The sequence below is a fragment of the Mobula hypostoma genome, chromosome 2, assembly GCF_963921235.1.
Source record: "Mobula hypostoma chromosome 2, sMobHyp1.1, whole genome shotgun sequence".
Classification (NCBI taxonomy): domain Eukaryota; kingdom Metazoa; phylum Chordata; class Chondrichthyes; order Myliobatiformes; family Myliobatidae; genus Mobula; species Mobula hypostoma.
The window spans coordinates 28,565,658-28,584,133 of NC_086098.1; the positions used below are offsets into that span (position 1 = coordinate 28,565,658).

Consider the following 18,476-nt stretch of genomic DNA (forward strand, 5'->3'; position numbering starts at 1 on the left):
GGCTGAAGAATTGGAGCAGGGGCAGGGATTCAGATTTCCGGATCATTAGAACCTCTTCTGGGGCAGGTGGGACCTGTACAAAAGGGATGAGTTGCATTTGAATCCGACGGGGCCAATAACCTTGCAGGCAGGTTTGATACGGCTGTTAGGAGTGGGTTAAACTGATATGGCAAGGGGGGGTCCTTAAATTATCTGCAGCTTAATGTGAAAAAGACTAAGGAGCAGATGGTGGACCTGAGGAGAGCTAAGGTACCAGTGACCCCTATTTCCATCCAGGGGGTCAGTGTGGACATGGTGGAGGATTACAAATACCTGGAGATACGAATTGACAATAAACTGGACTGGTCAAAGAACACTGAGGCTGAGTACAAGAAGGGTCAGAGCCGTCTCTATTTCCTGAGGAGACTGAGGTCCTTTAACATCTGCCGGACGATGCTGAGGATGTTCTACGGGTCTGTGGTGGCCAGTGCTATCATGTTTGCTGTTGTGTGCTGGGGCAGCAGGCTGAGGGTAGCAGACACCAACAGAATCAACAAACTCATTCGTAAGGCCAGTGATGTTGTGGGGATGGAACTGGTCTCTCTGACGGTGGTGTCTGAAAAGAGGATGCTGTCCAAGTTGCATGCCATCTTGGACAATGTCTCCCATTCACTACATAATGTACTGGTTGGGCACAGGAGTACATTCAGCCAGAGACTCATTCCACCAAGATGCAACACAGAGCGTCATAGAAAGTTATTCCTGCCTGTGGCCATCAAACTTTACAACTCCTCCCTTGGAGGGTCAGACACCCTGAGCCAATAGGCTGGTCCTGGACTTATTTCCTGGCATTTACATATTACTATTTAATTATTTATGGTTTTATATTGCTTTATTTATACTCTATTCTTGGTTGGTGAAACTGTAACAAAACCCAATTTCCCTCGGGATCAATAAAGTATGACTATGACTATGGGTGGGAACCAGTACGATGGAGCTGAGGATGAGCCAGCAGGTTTACAAGCAGATGATGTAATATGTAACATGAATGTAAGGAAGGACAAGCCAATGATTGGGTACAAATGTAGACAGAGCAAAGAGTTAAGCTGTACCACGGAGGCAAAATTTATAAAGGTGAAGAATGCAGGATTGAAGGTTCTGTATTTAAAAGTGCGTAGCATTCGGAATAATGTGGACAAACTCATGGTGCAATTAGAGATTGGTCGGTATGATGTGGTGGGCATCACTGAGTCATGGCTGAAAGGAGGCCATAGTTGGGAGCCTAACCTCAAAGGAGGAGGTACTGCAAAGAGAGTTTAGGGAGTTAGGTGCAAAGTTGAAGGACAGGACCTCCAGGGTTGCAATCTCAGGATTGCTACCCGTGCCACGTGCTAGTGAGGCTAGAAATAGGCAGATAATGCAGCTAAATACGTGGCTGAGGAGATGGTGCAGGAGGGAGGCCTTCATGTTTCTGAACAATTGGGCTTTGTTCCAGGGAAGGTGGGACCTGTTCCGACGGGACGGTTTGCACCTGAGCTGGAGCGGGACTAACATCCTTGCGGGTAGGTTTGCTAGTGCTGCTCGGGGGGGGGGTTAAACTAGATTTGCAGGGGGAGGGGAACCAGAGAGTTAGAGCTGATAATGAGGTGGAGGAGGATAAAGGACATGCGAGGACTGCATGTATGGACAGTAATCAAAGGTTTGTATGTGATAGAAATGTTCTCAGGTGCATCTACTTCAATGCAAGGAGTATTGTAGGTAAGGCAAATGAGTTTAGGGTGTGCATTGGCACGTGGGATTACGACATTATTGCTATTAGTGAGACTTGGTTGCAGGAGGGGCAGGACAGGCAGCTTAATGTTCCAGGGTTCCGTAGTTTCAGACGTGACAGAGGGGGAGGGATGAAAGGGGGAGGAGTGTCATTACTAGTCAGGGAAAATATCAAAGTTGTGCGTTGACAGGACAGCCCAGAGGGTTTGTCTACAGAGGCCATATGAGTGGAGCTGAGGAACGGGAAAGGTGTGACCACACTAATAGGGTTGTATTATAGACCGCCCAGTAGTCAGGGAGAATTAGAGGAGCAAATCTGTAGAGTGATAGCAGACCGATGTAAGAAACAGAAAGTTGTAATAGTAGGGGATTTTAACTTTCCACATATTGACTGGGACTCCCACACTGTGAAAGGGTTAGATAGCGTGGAGTTTGTCAAATGTGTTCAGGGAAGTTTTCTAAATCAATATATAGAGGTACCAACGAGAGAGGATGCAATACTTGATCTCCTATTAGGGAAACAGACAGGTCAGGTGACAGAAGTATGAGAAGGTGAACATTTTGGGTCCAGTGACCATAATGTTATTAGTTTTGAGTTAGTTATGGATAAGGATAGGTCTGGTCCTCGCGTTAAGGTTCTAAATTGGAGAAGGGCCAATTTTGAGGAAATGGGAAAGGATCTAGGAAGAGTGGATTGGGATAAGTTGTTTTCTGGCAAGGACGTGTTCAGCATGTGGAAGGCATTCAAAGGCAAAATTTTGAGAGTGCGGAGTTTGCATGATCCTGCCAGGATTAAAGGCAAAGTTAACAGGCACAGGGAACCTTGGTTTTCAAAGGATATTGGCGATCTGGTTAAGAAAAAGAGAGAGGTGTATAGTAGGTATAGGCAACAAGGAACAAATGAGGTACTTGAAGAGTATAGAAAACGTAAGAAAATACTGAAGAAGGAAATCAGGAAGGCAAAAAGAAGACATGAGGTTGCTTTGGCAGATAATGTGAAGGTAAACCTGAAGGGTTTCTAAAAGTATATTAAGAGTGAAAGGATAGTAAGGGACAAAATTGGTCCCCTGGAAAATCAAAGTGGTCGTCTATGTGTGGAGCCTCATGAGATGGGGGAGATCTTAAACAATTTATTTGCATCAGTATTTACTCAGGAAACTGGCATAGCGTATATGGAAGGAAAGGAAACAAGCAGCAGTGTCATGGAACATATAGAGATTAAAGAGGAGGAGGTGCTTGCTGCCTTACAGCTAATAAGGATAGATAAATCCTCTGGGCCTGACATGATATTTCCTCAGACCTTGAGAGAGACTAGTGTAGAAATTGTAGGGGCCCTGGCAGAAATATTTAAAATGTCCTTAGCCACGGGTGCGGTGCCGGAGGATTGGAGGGTAGCTCGTGTTGTTCCGTTGTTTAAAAAAGGCTCCAAAAGTAAACCAGATAATTACAGGCCAGTGAGCCTGACATCAGTAGTAAGTAAATCAGAACATAGAACATAGAATAGTATAGCACACTACAGGCCCTTCGGCCCACAATGTTGTGCCGACCCTCAAACCCTGCCTCCCATATGAGCCCCCACCTTAAATACCTCCATATACCTGTCTATGGAGGAATTATGGAGTAAATTATTGGAAGGTGTTCTGAGAGATCGGATATACAAATATTTGGACAGCCAAGGGCTGATTAAGGATAGTCAGCATGGCTTTGTGTGTGGTAGATCATGTTTAACGAATCTTGTACAGTTTTTCGAGGAGGTTACCAAGAAAGTAGATGAAGGAAAGAACAACAGGAATTCTGCAGATGCTGGAAATTCAAGCAACATACATCAAAGTTGCTGGTGAACGCAGCAGGCCAGGCAGCATCTATAGGAAGAGGCGCAGTCGACGTTTCAGGCCGAGACCCTTCGTCAGGACTTGACGAAGGGTCTCGGCCTGAGATGAAGGAAAGGCTGTGGATGTTGTCTACATGGACTTTAGTAAGGCCTTTGACAAGGTCCCACATGGGAGGTTAATGCACAAGGTTCAGACACTAGGTATCCATGTAAACTGGATTCAAAATTGGCTGTGTGGGAGAAGACAGAGAGTGGTAGTGGATGATTGCTTCTCAGACTGGAGGCCTGTGACTAGTGGTGTGCCTCAAGGATCTGTGCTGGGACCGTTGTTGTTTGTTGTCTATATCAATGATCTAGATAATAATGTGGTAAATTGGATCAGCAAGTTTGCTGATGACACTAAGATTGGAGGCGTTGTGGACTGCGAGGAAGGCTTTCAAAGCTTGCAGAGGGATCTGGACCAACTGGAGGGGTGGGCCAGAAAGTGACAGATGGAATTTAATGCAGACAAGTGTGAGGTGTTGCATTTTGGAAGGACAAATCAAGGTAGGACATACACAGTAAATGGTAGGACACTGAGGAGTGCGGAGAAACGAAGAGATCTGGGAGTTCAGATACATAATTCCCTGAAAGTGGCGTCACAGGTAGACAGGGTTGTAAAGAAGGCTTTTGGCATCCTGCCATTCATAAATCAAAGTATTGAGTACAGGAGTTGGGATGTTATGGGGAGGTTGTGTAAGACATTGGTGAGCCCAAATTTGGAGTATTATGTGCAGTTCTGGTCACCCAACTATAGGAAGGATATCAGTAAGATTGAAAGAGTGCAGAGAAGATTTACTAGGATGTTGCTGGGTCTTCAGGAGTTGAGTTACCGGGAAGGATTGGACAGGTTAGGACTTTATTCCTTGGAGTGTAGAAGAATGAGGGGGATTTGATAGATGTTTACAAAATTATGAGGGGTATAGACAGAACAAATATGAATAGGCTCTTTCCAATTAGATTAGGAGAGATAAATACGAGAGGACATGGCTTTAGGGTGAAAGGGGAAAGGTTTAGGGGGAACATTAGGGGGAACTTCTTCACTCAGAGTGGTGGGAGTGTGGAATGAGCTGCCATCTGATGTGGTAAATGTGGGCTCACTCTTAAGTTTTAAGAATAAATTGGATAGATACATGGATGGGAGAGGTCTGGAGGATTATGGACTGGATGCAGGTCAATGGGACTAGCAGAATAATGTTTCAGCACAGACTAGAAGGGCTGAATGGCCTGTTTTCTGTGCTGTAGTGTTCTATGGCCCTATGATAGACTTTGTATCGAAAAGACAGGCAGGAAGGCATAGGTGGTGGTGTGGCTCTATTGGTAAGAGATGGAATTACCTCTTTAGAAAGAAGTGACATAGGGTCAGAAAATGTTGAATCTTTGTGGGTGGAGTTAAAAAACTGCAAGGGTGAAAAAAACTTTATGGGAATCATATATAGGCCTCTAAATAGTAGCCATGATGTAGGGTTAAGATTGCAAGGAGAGCTGGAAAAAGCAATTGACAAGGGTAATGTCACAATTGTAATGGGGGACTTCAATATGCAAGGGGATTGGGAAAATCAGGTTGGTGTCAGATTACAAGAGAGGGAATTTGTTGAATGCCTACAAGATGGCTTTTTAGAGCAGCTTGTGCTTGAGCCTACTCAGGAAAGGCCATCTTAGATTGGGTGTTGTGTAATAACCCAGATCTTATTAGTCAGCTGAACATAAAGGAACCCTTAGGAGGCAGCGATCATAACATGATTGAATTCATACTGCAATTTGAGAGGGAGAAGCATAAATCACACGTATCAGTATTGCAATGGAATAAAGGGAATTACAGAGGCATGAGAGAGGAGCTTGCCCAGGTAGATTGGAGAAGGATATTGGCAGGGATGACTGCAGAACAAAGGTGGCTGAAGTTTCTGGGAATAGTTCACAAGGGACAGGATAGAGATCGGAAGTAGTACTTCTCAAATGGCAGGGGTAGGCAACCATGGCTGACAAGGAAAGTTAAAGACTACATAAAAACCAAATAAAGGGCAAATAAGGTAGCAAAAGTGAGTGGGAAGTTAGATGATTGGGAAGCTTTAAAATTCCAACAAAAGGCAACTAAAAAATCTGTAAGTCAGGAAAAGATGAAATGAGGGCAAACTAGCTAATAGTATAAAGCAGGATATGAAAAGTTTTTTCAGTTATATTAAGAATAAAAGGGAGGCGAGGGATGATACTGGTGAGATAGCAATGGGGAACAAAGAAATGGCAGATGAACTTAAGTACTTTGCTTCCTAAGCAACAGGTATGCTGGAGGTCCATGAGTGTCAGGGAGCAGGAATGAATGTCATTGCTATTGCAAGTGAAAAAGTACTAGGCAAACTGAAAGATCTTAAGTTGGATAAGTCACCTGGACCAGATGGACCACATCCAAGAATCCTGAAAAGAGGTTGCTGAAGGGATTGCATTGGTCATGATCTTTCAAGAACCACTTGATTACAGCATGGTCCTGGAGGAATGGAAGACTGCAAATGTCACTCCATTGTTTAAGAAGGGAAGAAGACAAATGAAAGAAATTGTGGGTCAGTTTACCGCACCTCGAAGGTTCGGAAAGTGTTGGAGTCCATTATTAAGGATAAGGTTTCAGAGTACTTGGAGACTAATGATAAAATAAGTCGAAGTCAGCATGGTTTCTGTAAAGGGAAATCTTCCTGACAAATCTGTTAAGAGTTCTTCAAGCAAATAACAAACAGAGTGGACAAAAGGAGATGTCATTTACTTGGATTTTCTGAAGGCACTGGATAAGGTGCCACACATGAGGCTGCTTAACAAGATAAAATCCTACAGTGTTACAGGAAATATACTGGCATGGATAGAGGAATGGCTGACAGGCAGGAGGCAGTGAGTGGGAATAAAGGGGGCCTTTTCTGGTTGGCTGCCAGTGACTAGCAGTGTTCCTCAGGGGTCAGTATTGGGACCTTTTCACATTGTCAGTGATTTAGATAGTGGAATTGATGGTTTTGAGGCTGATACGAAGATAGGTGGAGAGGTAGGTTGTGCTGAGGAAGCCATGCGATTGCAGCAGGACTTGGACAAATTAGAAGAATGGACAAAAAAGCGACAGATGGAATACAATGTTGGGAAATGTAAGATAATTTTGGTAAAAGAAACAATAGTGCAGAGTATTATCTGAATGGGGAGAAAATTCAAACATCAGAGGTGCAAAGGGACTTAGGAGTCCTCGTGCAAGACTCCCAGAAGATTAATTCACAGGTTGAGTCTGTGGTAAAAAAGGCAAATCTAATGTTAGCATTTATTTCAAGGAAAATAGAAAATAAAAACAAGGTGATAATGCTGAAGCTTTATAAGACACTAGATAGCCCTGCTTTGAGTATTGTCAACAGTTTTGGGCCCCATATCTCAGAATGGATGTGTTATCATCAGAGAGAGTTCAGAGGAGGTTCACAAGGATGATTCCGCGAATGAAGGAGTTAACATACGAGGAACATTTGGTAGCTTTGGACCTGTATTCACTGGAATTTAGAAGAATGCTGGAGGATCTCATTGAAAGCTACTGAACGTTGAAAGGACTAGATAAGGTGGATGTGGAGAGGGTGTTTCCTCTAGTGGGGCTATCCAGAACTAGAGGGCACAGCCTCAAAATTGAGGGGCAATGTTTTAGAACAGAATTGAGGAATTTCCTTAGCCAGAGTGGTGAATCTGTGGAATGCTTTGCCACAGACTGCAGTAGAGGCCAAGTTCATGGGAATATTCACAGTGGAAGTTGATACATCCGTCAGTGGTCAGGGCATCAGGTGGGGTTGAATGGGATCCACCATGATGAAATGGTGGAGCAGACTTAATGGGCAGATTGGCCTAATTCTGCTGTCTTATGGTCTTCTCAATCCTTTTCATTGCCAAGATGTACCTTTTCTGTAGGACAAATCAGAAACTTAAAAAAAGGGATCTAGTGCTTTCCCAGCGTATATGACTAATAAACTCTTTCATGATCTTTCATCCCTAAAGAAGATGGCAGATTTTGTCATTGAAACGTCAGTTATATAGATACCTGTACCCGGCTGGAATCCCGAGAGTTTATAAATCAGAAACTGTTCAACCTGTGCCACAGTCTCCTGAATGCACAAGAACATCCAACTTCTGGTATCAGTCGTCAGTGTGCAGACGATGTTTGTTTGCAAATGTCCGATGTCGAAGCTCCAAGTCATAGTGGCGTCACACAACACAGTACTTGGGCAAGTGGACCTGTACTTCATATCTTCAAAAGAAAGGGTCATCTACCAATGTGACATCATTCCACAACATTATCAGACAATAAAGACCCATAAGATTAGATTAGATTATGAGGACACTCAGTCCTCATTTATTGTCATTTAGAAATGCATGCATTAAAAAATGATACAATGTTCCTCCAGAATTATATCACAGAAACACAGGACAAACCAAGACTAAAAATGATAAAACCACATAATTATAACATATCGTTACAACAGTGCAAAGCAATACTGTAATTTGATAAAGAGCAGACCATGGGCATGGTAAAAAAAAGTCCCGATAGCCTCATCATCTCACGCAGGTGGCAGAAGGGAGAAACTCTCCCTGCCATGAACCTCCAAGTGCCGCAAACTTGCTGATGCAGCACCATTGGAAGCACCCGACCGCAGCAGACTCTGAGTCCGTCCAAAAACTTCAAGCCACCAACCAGTCCTCCTACACCGAGCACCATCCTCTGCAACAAGCAAAGCCGAGGACTTGGGGCCTTCCCCTCCGGAGATTCCGGATCACATAGCAGCAGTGGCAGCGAAGCAGGCATTTCAGAAGTTTCACCAGATGTTCCTCCATGCTCTCACGTCTGTCTCCATCAAATCAGGATTGTGCACAGCACCCTACTTGACAGATAACAGACATCACCACCGGAGTGGCCGCTGCGAGCTGCATTGCGCCGCCATCTTCTCCTCCTGCCGACTTACGATCCTAGAGTACACGAGTCTGATTTGCTCGGCATGGGAGCTATTGGTGAAGAAATGCAGCATCATCTTCAATGTGCCAAAGTTTTTGGCTGTGTAATGAAAATATAATGATCTCAAATTGGGCATAGTGCCCATGCTCTGCTGGACTGCCTGCAGTGGACATTCCAAAGTACTGGAGAAATACCACTATCTAAACCAAATTTACTGGCTGAATATGTAAATCAATATCCCCTACATTGAGGCCTTAATTAAGCTGTTGGGTTCAAAGATAAAGACACATCATCTCCATGCCTGACAGAAGATGCTCAAAGCAAACACTAATTGGAACTTCATGACATTATGAAATTAACAGGTAAATAGAGGAAATAATTGCAGGATGTCCTCAAAGCTCAATGTAAAAGGCATAACCTGTGCATTATCTCCCAAATTACCCCTCCACCTGTCCAGTCTGACATACCCGTCCAACTGTGGTAAAGTCTGCAGGCCCCACATTGGTCTCATTAGCCATTTCAAAACTCACAGAATAAAGTATCCTCAAGGTATAGGGCTACTGAGGTTGAGAGTAATATTGAATGCAATTCAAAATTATTTAATTTGCAGTAAAAAGGTTTGGGTCATCTTGAGGTCAGTGAGAGTGCTTTACAAAGTCAATAGCAATGACTGACACACTTTATTATCACAATACTGTACATTTTTAATTGTTGAACAAACTGAAGTAACAGTGTTTCCATCTTCATGATATCAAACACTCAAATTCACAAGCAATGCAAGTCAGTCAATCAATTAAAGTAAATTGGCTAAAATTTAACCTGGAAAAACAACAATCTCATTTTAACAAAATAAATGTATGGGCTATCAAAATTTCAATATTTCACAGCTGATTTTAAAAAGTTGCCAGGATATTTGTACTTCAATTCACTTGTGCAGTTGTTTTATCAGTCACTAAGATTATTAACTGGATGATACAATAAGATTTCTTTGTTTGAAGAATATCATGTCTGAATACAAATTAGAGTTTAGATTAGGTGGCACAGAGCTAATGAAGCTGCTGCCTCACAGCCCAAGAGACCGAGGTTCGATCCTGACCTCTGCTATGACATGAATGGAGTTAAGATGTTTTTCCTGTAACTGTACTGGTTTCCTCTGGGTGCTCCAATTTCCTCCCACATCTCAAAAGCAAGCGAATTGGTAGATGAATTTGTCACCAAATTGTGTCTAACGTTAGGGATTGCTAGAATCTGGGAAGTTCACAGGAACACAAGAGAATAAAATGAGATTAATGTAAATAGATGTTTGATTGTCAGTGGCTATTTCCATGCTGTCTGCCTGAATGACTCAATAAAAGCACTCAAATTCTTAACTACAGAAATAATTTAAGGCCAGTAGACAAATAATTTTTCTCATCCTTATCACAGAAGGTGAAGCAAATATAAAAAGTATACCATTAATAAATATGGATTGACTTCCACTTGGACATGTAACTTTGCCCAATAAATCTGTTTAAAGTCTGTTAGGAGACCAGTTTATATCCCAAAGTAAAGCTTCAAGAATCTGAAACTTAAAACATGGACTGAATCTTGGCAACTAACATTAGATCAGGATTACTTCAGAAAGTACATCAACATGCCATGGGTGTTTTGGAACACTCACTTTTGGTCAAACTATTGTACGCCAGTGGTTATAGTCAATGAGTAAAATTATATGAACAGTAGGCAAGTTAATAAAAAATAAGAATAAAGTTGTCTTCAGTTTTAAATAAAAAACATTTCATTGTGTGGAGAAAAATAATAAAAAGCATCACCAACATAAACAAATACATTTAGTATAAAACATTAGAATCTATATTTCTCATTGTTAATCAGCAAGTGATCTGCTGGACAAGGAAGACAGTTCATTTTGGTTTACTTTAATGGAACCTAGAGCCATCACGACCAAGATTATGTAGTAGGAAAAGAAACTTCTGCAGAATACATGCAGTTAACACTCCTTCTTGGTCAGCGTTGTTTATTTGATAATGTGAATAAGTACAATATTTAAAGTAACCTTATTGCAGGAGTTGGTCTTAAATACTAAATAATATATTACATCACAACATTTGAACACCCAAAATAAAATGCAACCCACATCTTCTTATTGTGTTACTGGTAGAGCAACACCAGTGGAGACCTGGTTGGAAGTGATGGCTGGGGAAGCACTGCTTGTTGGTTGTACTGGAGCTGCTGGTTCCACTTTACTTATGTGAGTCACAAAACGCAGCCGGAGTCTTAAAGCTGGCCTTAACGTACAGATAATTTTTTCCACCTAGAAATAAGGAGCAAAACTCTCAGATTAGAGTGTTGGTTGCTTCTATGCAAGTTACGAACTATAATTAATGTGTATCCATTCATTAACTGACCCATCTTATCTTTGAGAATTGTTTGCCCTTCATTACTTTCTGAAAGGAGGATTCAATTTCTCAGAATCTTCACTACTAGGATACAAAGGATTATTAAACCCTCCCAATCCCATGACTTGCAAACAATCCAAGATTCAAAGCCAGAAGGCAAAGTATCAGCATAGAACAATACATGGAAAACAGTAATTCAGGGCAAACAACACTGCTGTTTATCTCAAAATCCTTAAATCCTATGCTCTCTGATTCCACCAATGATTGATGAAAATAAAAAAAGAATAACGACCTTCTCAGGCAAATTTTATTACTTTAGACACACTTTACCAAACTTATTAAGGTCCTTATAATCTACTCACCTGATCCTTCACACTATCTCCTGTAAACATGTACTTTACATGGTATAGGAAGTCGCAAATAGGGTCCATATAGCTCAAATGTTTGCTGTTTTGATCTACATTCTGTAGCATCTCATAAAACGCTATGCCGATCTGTAGGGAATAAATGTTAAAACTGGTTAAATACACTAGCTCTGCCAAAAATCCAAGAGTTGCTTATCATTCAAGGTAATACATTTAATACAACAAATTGCTCTCATTAACATTTGAACAGAAAACATCAAGTTGCCAATGGGTCCATACACATGTGGGATGAGAGAAGTTAAATTTTGCTGCGAGCCTTCACAAAAGAGGGGAAGCAATCTCATTAGCTGCAAAGCATAATAAACACTCAACATTGTATTTTGAACTGTCTCTTTGAAGAGCTATTTGTAACTGCATGGAGCTTTACTCAGGCAGAAAAAAATAACACATCTGAAAATTTAATGTAGCAAATCAATTGAGAAGAAAATTGAGCTTGCCATCTTCTTCATTTCATACAGGTGTATTACCTTCCAGCTGATCAACTTGTCAAGTGCTCATTAGGTTTCTAACAAACTTTCAAAAATATTGGTTAACATTAATAAAAAAAGATGCCAAAGAATGTGATGCTGTCAACAAAACATTTAGAGGATAATGATTATCACTGGAAGCAATGGAATGATTATATGGGAAAAATATACAACTGTCTCAAAATTCCAGTGGGATCCACATGGCCACTTACCAAGCACATTCATGTAATATTACATTATGTGGCAGGGCTAATTAAAAGGGCAAGAATGATTAATAGAAAACCAGACCAATAAAAGCAAGTAAACCAAAGGACAACAGTATTTTAAGGCTCGCCAATGAAGGAACTAAAAGACAATCATGGCCTGATTGATGAAACTGCCTGAAAGTTAGATTTTGTGCATTACTTCATTCAACGTTTATGAAAAATAAAAAAAGAGTAAGAAGTGGGGCATCATGACATGCATCATTGGGTTTCCTTGTGCACCTGTCACAAAATACAAGCAACAGCAACCAATGATATGCAACCCACATCTAGGTGTCACATCCAGGATTTCAATTGTTCTGGAGCAGCACGTGCCATTCCCAGGTCACTCCAAGAGAAGTGGCTTTTGAATCTCTGAGACCTATTTTTCCATGATTTTACTCAGAGGCCTTCCTGCATAGGCCTCTGCTGACAATGGGAACTTGACTCAGGCAAGCTCCTTTCAAGCTACTTACTTACAATCATGGCGCAATTGATAAAACTGCCTAAAAGTTAGATTTTGTGCATGACTTAACTGGACCTTTCAGCACCTCATAGCCAATCTGCTTACCCCTCTCATCTCCATCTCAAATCCACCAAAAATCAAATTCACAAGTTTCCATCTCCAAATGGCAATCACAAGCCTGCTACTGACTGCCATGAGTCAACCCCATCACGCCCACCTACCAACCCCAAGAAACACCCTGCCTTTAGTTCCCAACCTCTCACTCAATCAACCTGGTGTCACTCACTGTGGAAATCCAACAATGGTCACACTAAATCCTTAAACCGATGAAGGGGTGTTATTCAATAGCACCTGTCCTAAGTTTCAGTATATTGGTTCCATAACAAAATGCTCTCTGACCCACTATGGAATGACAGTTTTATATTCCTCAATGGAAAGTGATGAAATTCTAACCCAGGATGTCCTCATAGAAGTCAAAATAATCACTGTACCAGTAAGTTTCAACAGGTTCTATGAAAAGGACATAAAATTGAGAAAAAAACACATGAATTATAAGTTACCACAAGAAAAAAAGCAATTGAACAAATGGCTATTGAGCTATTGCCGATGTCCATAACCCACCTCCATCTTGAAGAATAAATATCACTCTCCTAGTGAGAAAATTCTACAAATTTCCATTCTCAGCAGTGAAGCAGAAAGTAAACACGTCAGGCTAAAATGGAACATACACAACACCCCACCATAAGCCACAGATGACAAATGTAATCCTAATCCTACTTTAGCAACAGAGTTCAACTGACCACTTCTTGCACTGCTATGGACTTGTCTCTGCTGGTGTATATTTTTGTGCACTAATGTCTCACTTTGCACAGTCCTTTTCTCCTCATTGTCTTGTAATAATTTGTGTTGCATGCTGTCTGACCCAATGTGCTTGAGATGCTGCTGCAAGTTTTCCATTGGACTTGTACCTTACACTACCTGTGCACATGATAAACTCAACTTCAGCTGGCCACATTTGCTTAGGCAAAACCTTAATCAGATACAGAAAATTCACCACTAGCACAAAATTAGCTCCTTTTCTCCATCTCATCCTTCATGCCTCCACATCCCTTTACACCTTTTCTGTCTCCCATTCTTTTCCCTGACTTTTTCTGCTTTTGCTCACAATCAGCTTTCCAAGTTGGCCCATTCCTTCATTTCCTCCACTACTATCTACTTTCCCTCCTATGCTCCATTCAGCTAATCTGATTTTAATCTTAATTGCACACTCATGACTACCTGCAGTAACATTTCACTCCCTTGCTTATCAAGATTTTATTTTTCTCCACCTTAAGAATATTCAAAATACTTGCTTCCAAGTTCAAGGAAGCGAATTCTAAATACTCAACCTCATTTGGGAAGAAATTATGCCGCATCTCTCTTGCAAATGGCAAACACCTCATTTTTAAAACAGTAACCCTGCAGTTACAGCCTATCTCATAAGGAGGAGCATTCTCCCTATATTTATCCCTTCAAGGCCTCTCAGGATCTTGTGCATTTCAATTACATCCCTTTTAACTCTTCTAAACTACAATGTATATAAATCTACCCTCTCCAATGTCACAACTTGTCATACTCCACCCATTCCAGCTTATTCCATTAACCATTCTCTGAAATGAATTCTATTCAGAAGTCTTCTCCCTCTTCTCCATTCATTTCCAATCCTCAGCCGCTCTTGTATCTCTCTTTGCCTTATCAATGCTTTTCCCTCATGCAACCCAAGGATTCCTCGTTCATCACTCCACTTTCTCCTTTTGCCTGATTTCTTATATGCTTCCAAGTTGTTTACATATACAACAATTCAGCATGACCTGAGGTGCCTTTGGCTTCAACTGTTCACTTGGATATCATGAGAAACAAACCACAAAACAGCGAAAAGGGCACATGACAACTACAGATTAGCAAAATCCAAGTGATCCTGCTGCTAAAACATAACAGAATTTTAGCGTGTGCAAGTAAGGTTAAACTTAGACAGTAGGGACCTTAAGGATTGTCTCCTTGTGGTTTAGTGTGGCATGGGGAAAAAGCAAAATGAGATAAGACAAGCCTTATGTACAGCAATGCAGAAAGGTTAAATTAAAAGCAGAGTACCAGTAAACAAAATTCACACCATCTTATTAAACCAGAAGGCGGTAACCGAGTTCCATCTAAATTTATGCTTGCTAACCTAGTTCAGATCTGTTAAAGATGCTGTTCTCCATCATTCTCTAGTTCAACAATCTGTTAAGATTTCAGCTTTTCTTTGACTTAGCCCACTTAAGCAACTCCAAATACAATCTTTCCACCAGTGGTATCAGTGAAGTTCCCCTCTTTACCCGAAGGATGCTTGTTGAAATATACCTCTCTGGACAAGCCTGTGCTCAATTGTCCTAATACTGGATGCTACATTCCCATCTACCCCTAACATGTACTGACTATGAAAATAAATTGCAGACTTCTTTTCAGGCCACAGATTTGTTGCGTAGTTTATTTTGGTAAAAAAAACAATTTAAATCATACTTTGCATAACTTGTAGAAAGCCAGAGAAAAGTACATTGCCACACAAACAACATGCTTACTTTTAAAAACTGCATGATTTATGCAACGACTTGGAAATGAATTTAAATGCAGTGGTTCATTAATTAAAGTATACAGGCACATTAGTTTTCCCTGTGCCTTTATTATTTGCATTTAATTGCATTCAAAAGGTTTTCATGTTACTAACATTTCAAGAGTATAGTAACTCCAAGCAATTCTCAGTTTTAAACTTATACAAAACAATTTGGAAACTATCTAGGGCCCCTTTTCTCTATGCATCACTAGGTTCAACCACAGTTTGTTCTAATCATTCATTCACTCATAAAACAGAAAACACGCCATGAATAATGAACAGACATCTGACATAGAGCAGGGCAGTAGGTGGAATCGCTGGAGCTGGCTGACTAAGAGAAGTTTTAAATTACTTATTGAATTAATATGTGTGATGTGTAATAATATGATTAATTCAAATGATGATGGCCATGTTAAGAGGATGATAATATCAATAGAGAATGGAAATAAACTGTTCCGTCAAATTGGATCATTCTATACAGATATGAAGAAAAATGTGCTGTAATTTGGATGCAACATTTTATAACTGAGATAGATACAAAAATACATTTCTTAATTGGAAGTGAACTTCATATAATTTACATGGTGTAATTTGCTGAGAGTACACAGGCAAATTCCTCATTTGAAGATTCAAAGTTTCAGACATTGAAAAAGAGCAGAATTTTGTTCTAAATTATAGTTACCAACCTGTGGACCACCACTCCAAAATAAAGAGTTTGATGATAAACATTGAACATAAATGTATGAAAATTTGGAGAGATGATGAGTAGATTAAAAAAAAACTTTTAAAAAGTGAAAGTACTTTGTCAAAGTATTCAACAAAATTTTCATTACTCTGATTGAAAAAGTCATTAATCTGAAATATGAACAAATACTGCCTGATATGCACTTTATTTTATGTTTCTGAGAAATGGCAAACTCATTTTCCATTACTTGAAATTCATATTAACATTAAGCATCAGAAAACTGACCTCAAGCATGCATCGAGTCCTTTCTTGCTGGAACCGTTGCAGAAAAGGCCCAACTAGATGATATACATACAACAGTTGGAATTCTGTCTTCACTAACGGTTTCAGCACTTCTGTGAGAAATCTGAGGAAGAGAAGCAGTTTACTAATTTTCACTGGATGTTCAAATTAAATATTTATTGCAAACAAATTACTTACCATATTTCTATAGCATTGATTTATGAATTTATTCACATTTTATCTGAGGTTTCACATAAATCTTAATGTGATAGTTTTCTCTGACCTAGAGAGCAGCTTCTTCAATATCATCACATGCCTTGACAGCTGACCCGATGTGTGGTATATAATATTCTAAATGAGCCCTAACTCGTTTGCATATTTTGTGGTATTACGTTCAATGCTTTTATTTACGAAGTCAAGGATCCCTTATTCATCTTTACCCTTTTATTGACCTTTACTGCAATATTTAAAAATACAGTATGTAAACACAGGCTCTTTCTAGTTTATGGCACTCAAGTTATGTAAATTCCATACACATGAACAAGTATCTGGGAGACCAGCAGCATGAATTTGCCAGCTGCTGCAGGGTTTCAGGCATTTTGTGCTGTGCGGGAACTCGATTTGCAGTCACATTTAGCAGCACATAAGTGCCATTACAAAGAAGGCACTGCAGCGCCTCTACTTAGAAGTTTATGAACATTTGGCATGTCATTTAAAACTTTAACAACTTCTAAGAATGCACAGCGGACAGTATCCTGACTGATTGGATCATAGCCTGGTATGGAAACACTCAGTGTCCAAGAATGGAAAAGCCTAAAAAAAGTAGTGGATGCAGCCCAGTCCATCACAGGAAAAGCCACCCCTTCCTCATTGAGCAAATGTACAAGGTGTGCTGCCACAAGACGGCAGGATCCATCATCAAGGACCTGCACCACCTTTGGCATACTCCCTTCTTAATTCAGCCGTAGGGAAGGAGGTGCAGGAGCCTCAGGTCCCACACTACCAGGTTCAAGAACAGTTATTACCCTTCCACCATCAGGCTCCTGATTTAGCAAGAATAATTTCACTCACCTCAACACTGAACTGGTTTCATAACCTATGACTCACTTTGAAGGCACCTACAACCCTTGTCCCCCAATATTATTTATTTATTATTATTTATTTTTCTTTTGTAGTTGCACAGTTTGTCTTCAGTTATACAATGTTTTGTCAGTCTTAGTGTGCATTTTTTCCATTGATTGTTTTGTATGGCTTTGCTCTACCGTGAATGCCCACAAGAAAATGAACCTCAGGGTAGAAAATGAAAATACACACTTTGACAATAAATTTACTTTGAACTTCGAAAATTTCGGACTTGCAAACTGTACATGTTGCAGTTCACAGGAACAGAATATCTGGTCATTACCCAAGACTGATGAACCTGTCTTTTGTTATTATGCTTTATCAATATTGGTTAATCAGGATTGCAATGGTGGCAGAAAAAAACCTTTAATGTGCTCTGGATAGAAATGAGAAGTTATGATATACATAGGTTGGCCTGTCTCTACCTCTTTCGAACATGCAAGTTTTTATTATCTCACCCCATTTGCTACAGATCACTCTGAATACTTTCTCATTCCCTGGTCAATCTGGTATTCAGGAAAAAATCAGTGTCCAGTAAAATATACGAGTCAATAGAGTAATTTTAATTAGATACGCAAGTAGACAGATTTTAGATCCAGAGTAAATTTTAAACATGAATTCTGGATAGGTCTGGGTGACGATATGATCTCAGTTGGGCAGCAGCCAATATGTTACAATTAATACTGTAAAAGCAGTACATAGTTTGAAGGTGCAAATGAAATGTTATTTATTCCTTTAAAAAAATCAAATCAAAACATGGAAACAAACAGCATGGAATGCAATTCACTTAATTTGGCTGCAACTATTATACAACATTTGTCATGTGTAAATTGCTCAGTTAATTTCACACTTGAACTGAGGAGTTTGAATAACTTCTGTCAGAGAAGACAATTGACCACAGCTCAGAAATCACTACGAAATGCAGTGTATTAACTTTCAATAAAGTTATTCTATGACTTCCCGTCAGTTCATTTATCAAAAGTGATGAGTGGGGCAAGTCTTAGAACATAGAACATAGAATAGTACAGCACAGTACAGGTCCTTCGGCCCACAATGTTGTGCCGATCCTTAAACCCTGCCTCCCATATAAGCCCCCAACTTAGATTCCTCCATATACCTGTCTAGTAGTCTCTTAAACTTCACCAGTGTATCTGCCTCCACCACTGACTCAGGCAGTGCATTCCACGCACCA

At 40.3% G+C, this 18,476-nt stretch overlaps 1 protein-coding gene across 4 annotated transcripts in view; it reads right to left on the reverse strand.

Moving 5' to 3' along the window:
- Positions 1 to 7,988: 7,988 nt before the first annotated feature.
- Positions 7,989 to 18,476, reverse strand: part of med23 (mediator complex subunit 23) — a 96,696-nt gene continuing 86,208 nt past the window's right edge. For 2 of the 4 annotated variants that reach the window (XM_063034762.1, XM_063034774.1), the window contains 3 exons: positions 16,166 to 16,286; positions 11,329 to 11,460; positions 7,989 to 10,881 (listed from right to left, as the gene is read on the reverse strand). In XM_063034762.1, coding sequence (XP_062890832.1) covers positions 10,711 to 10,881; positions 11,329 to 11,460; positions 16,166 to 16,286 — 424 coding nt within the window. In that variant the 3' untranslated portion in view covers positions 7,989 to 10,710. The remainder of the gene's footprint in view (positions 10,882 to 11,328; positions 11,461 to 16,165; positions 16,287 to 18,476) is intronic. The other 2 variants (XM_063034757.1, XM_063034768.1) reach the window with 2 other exon arrangements.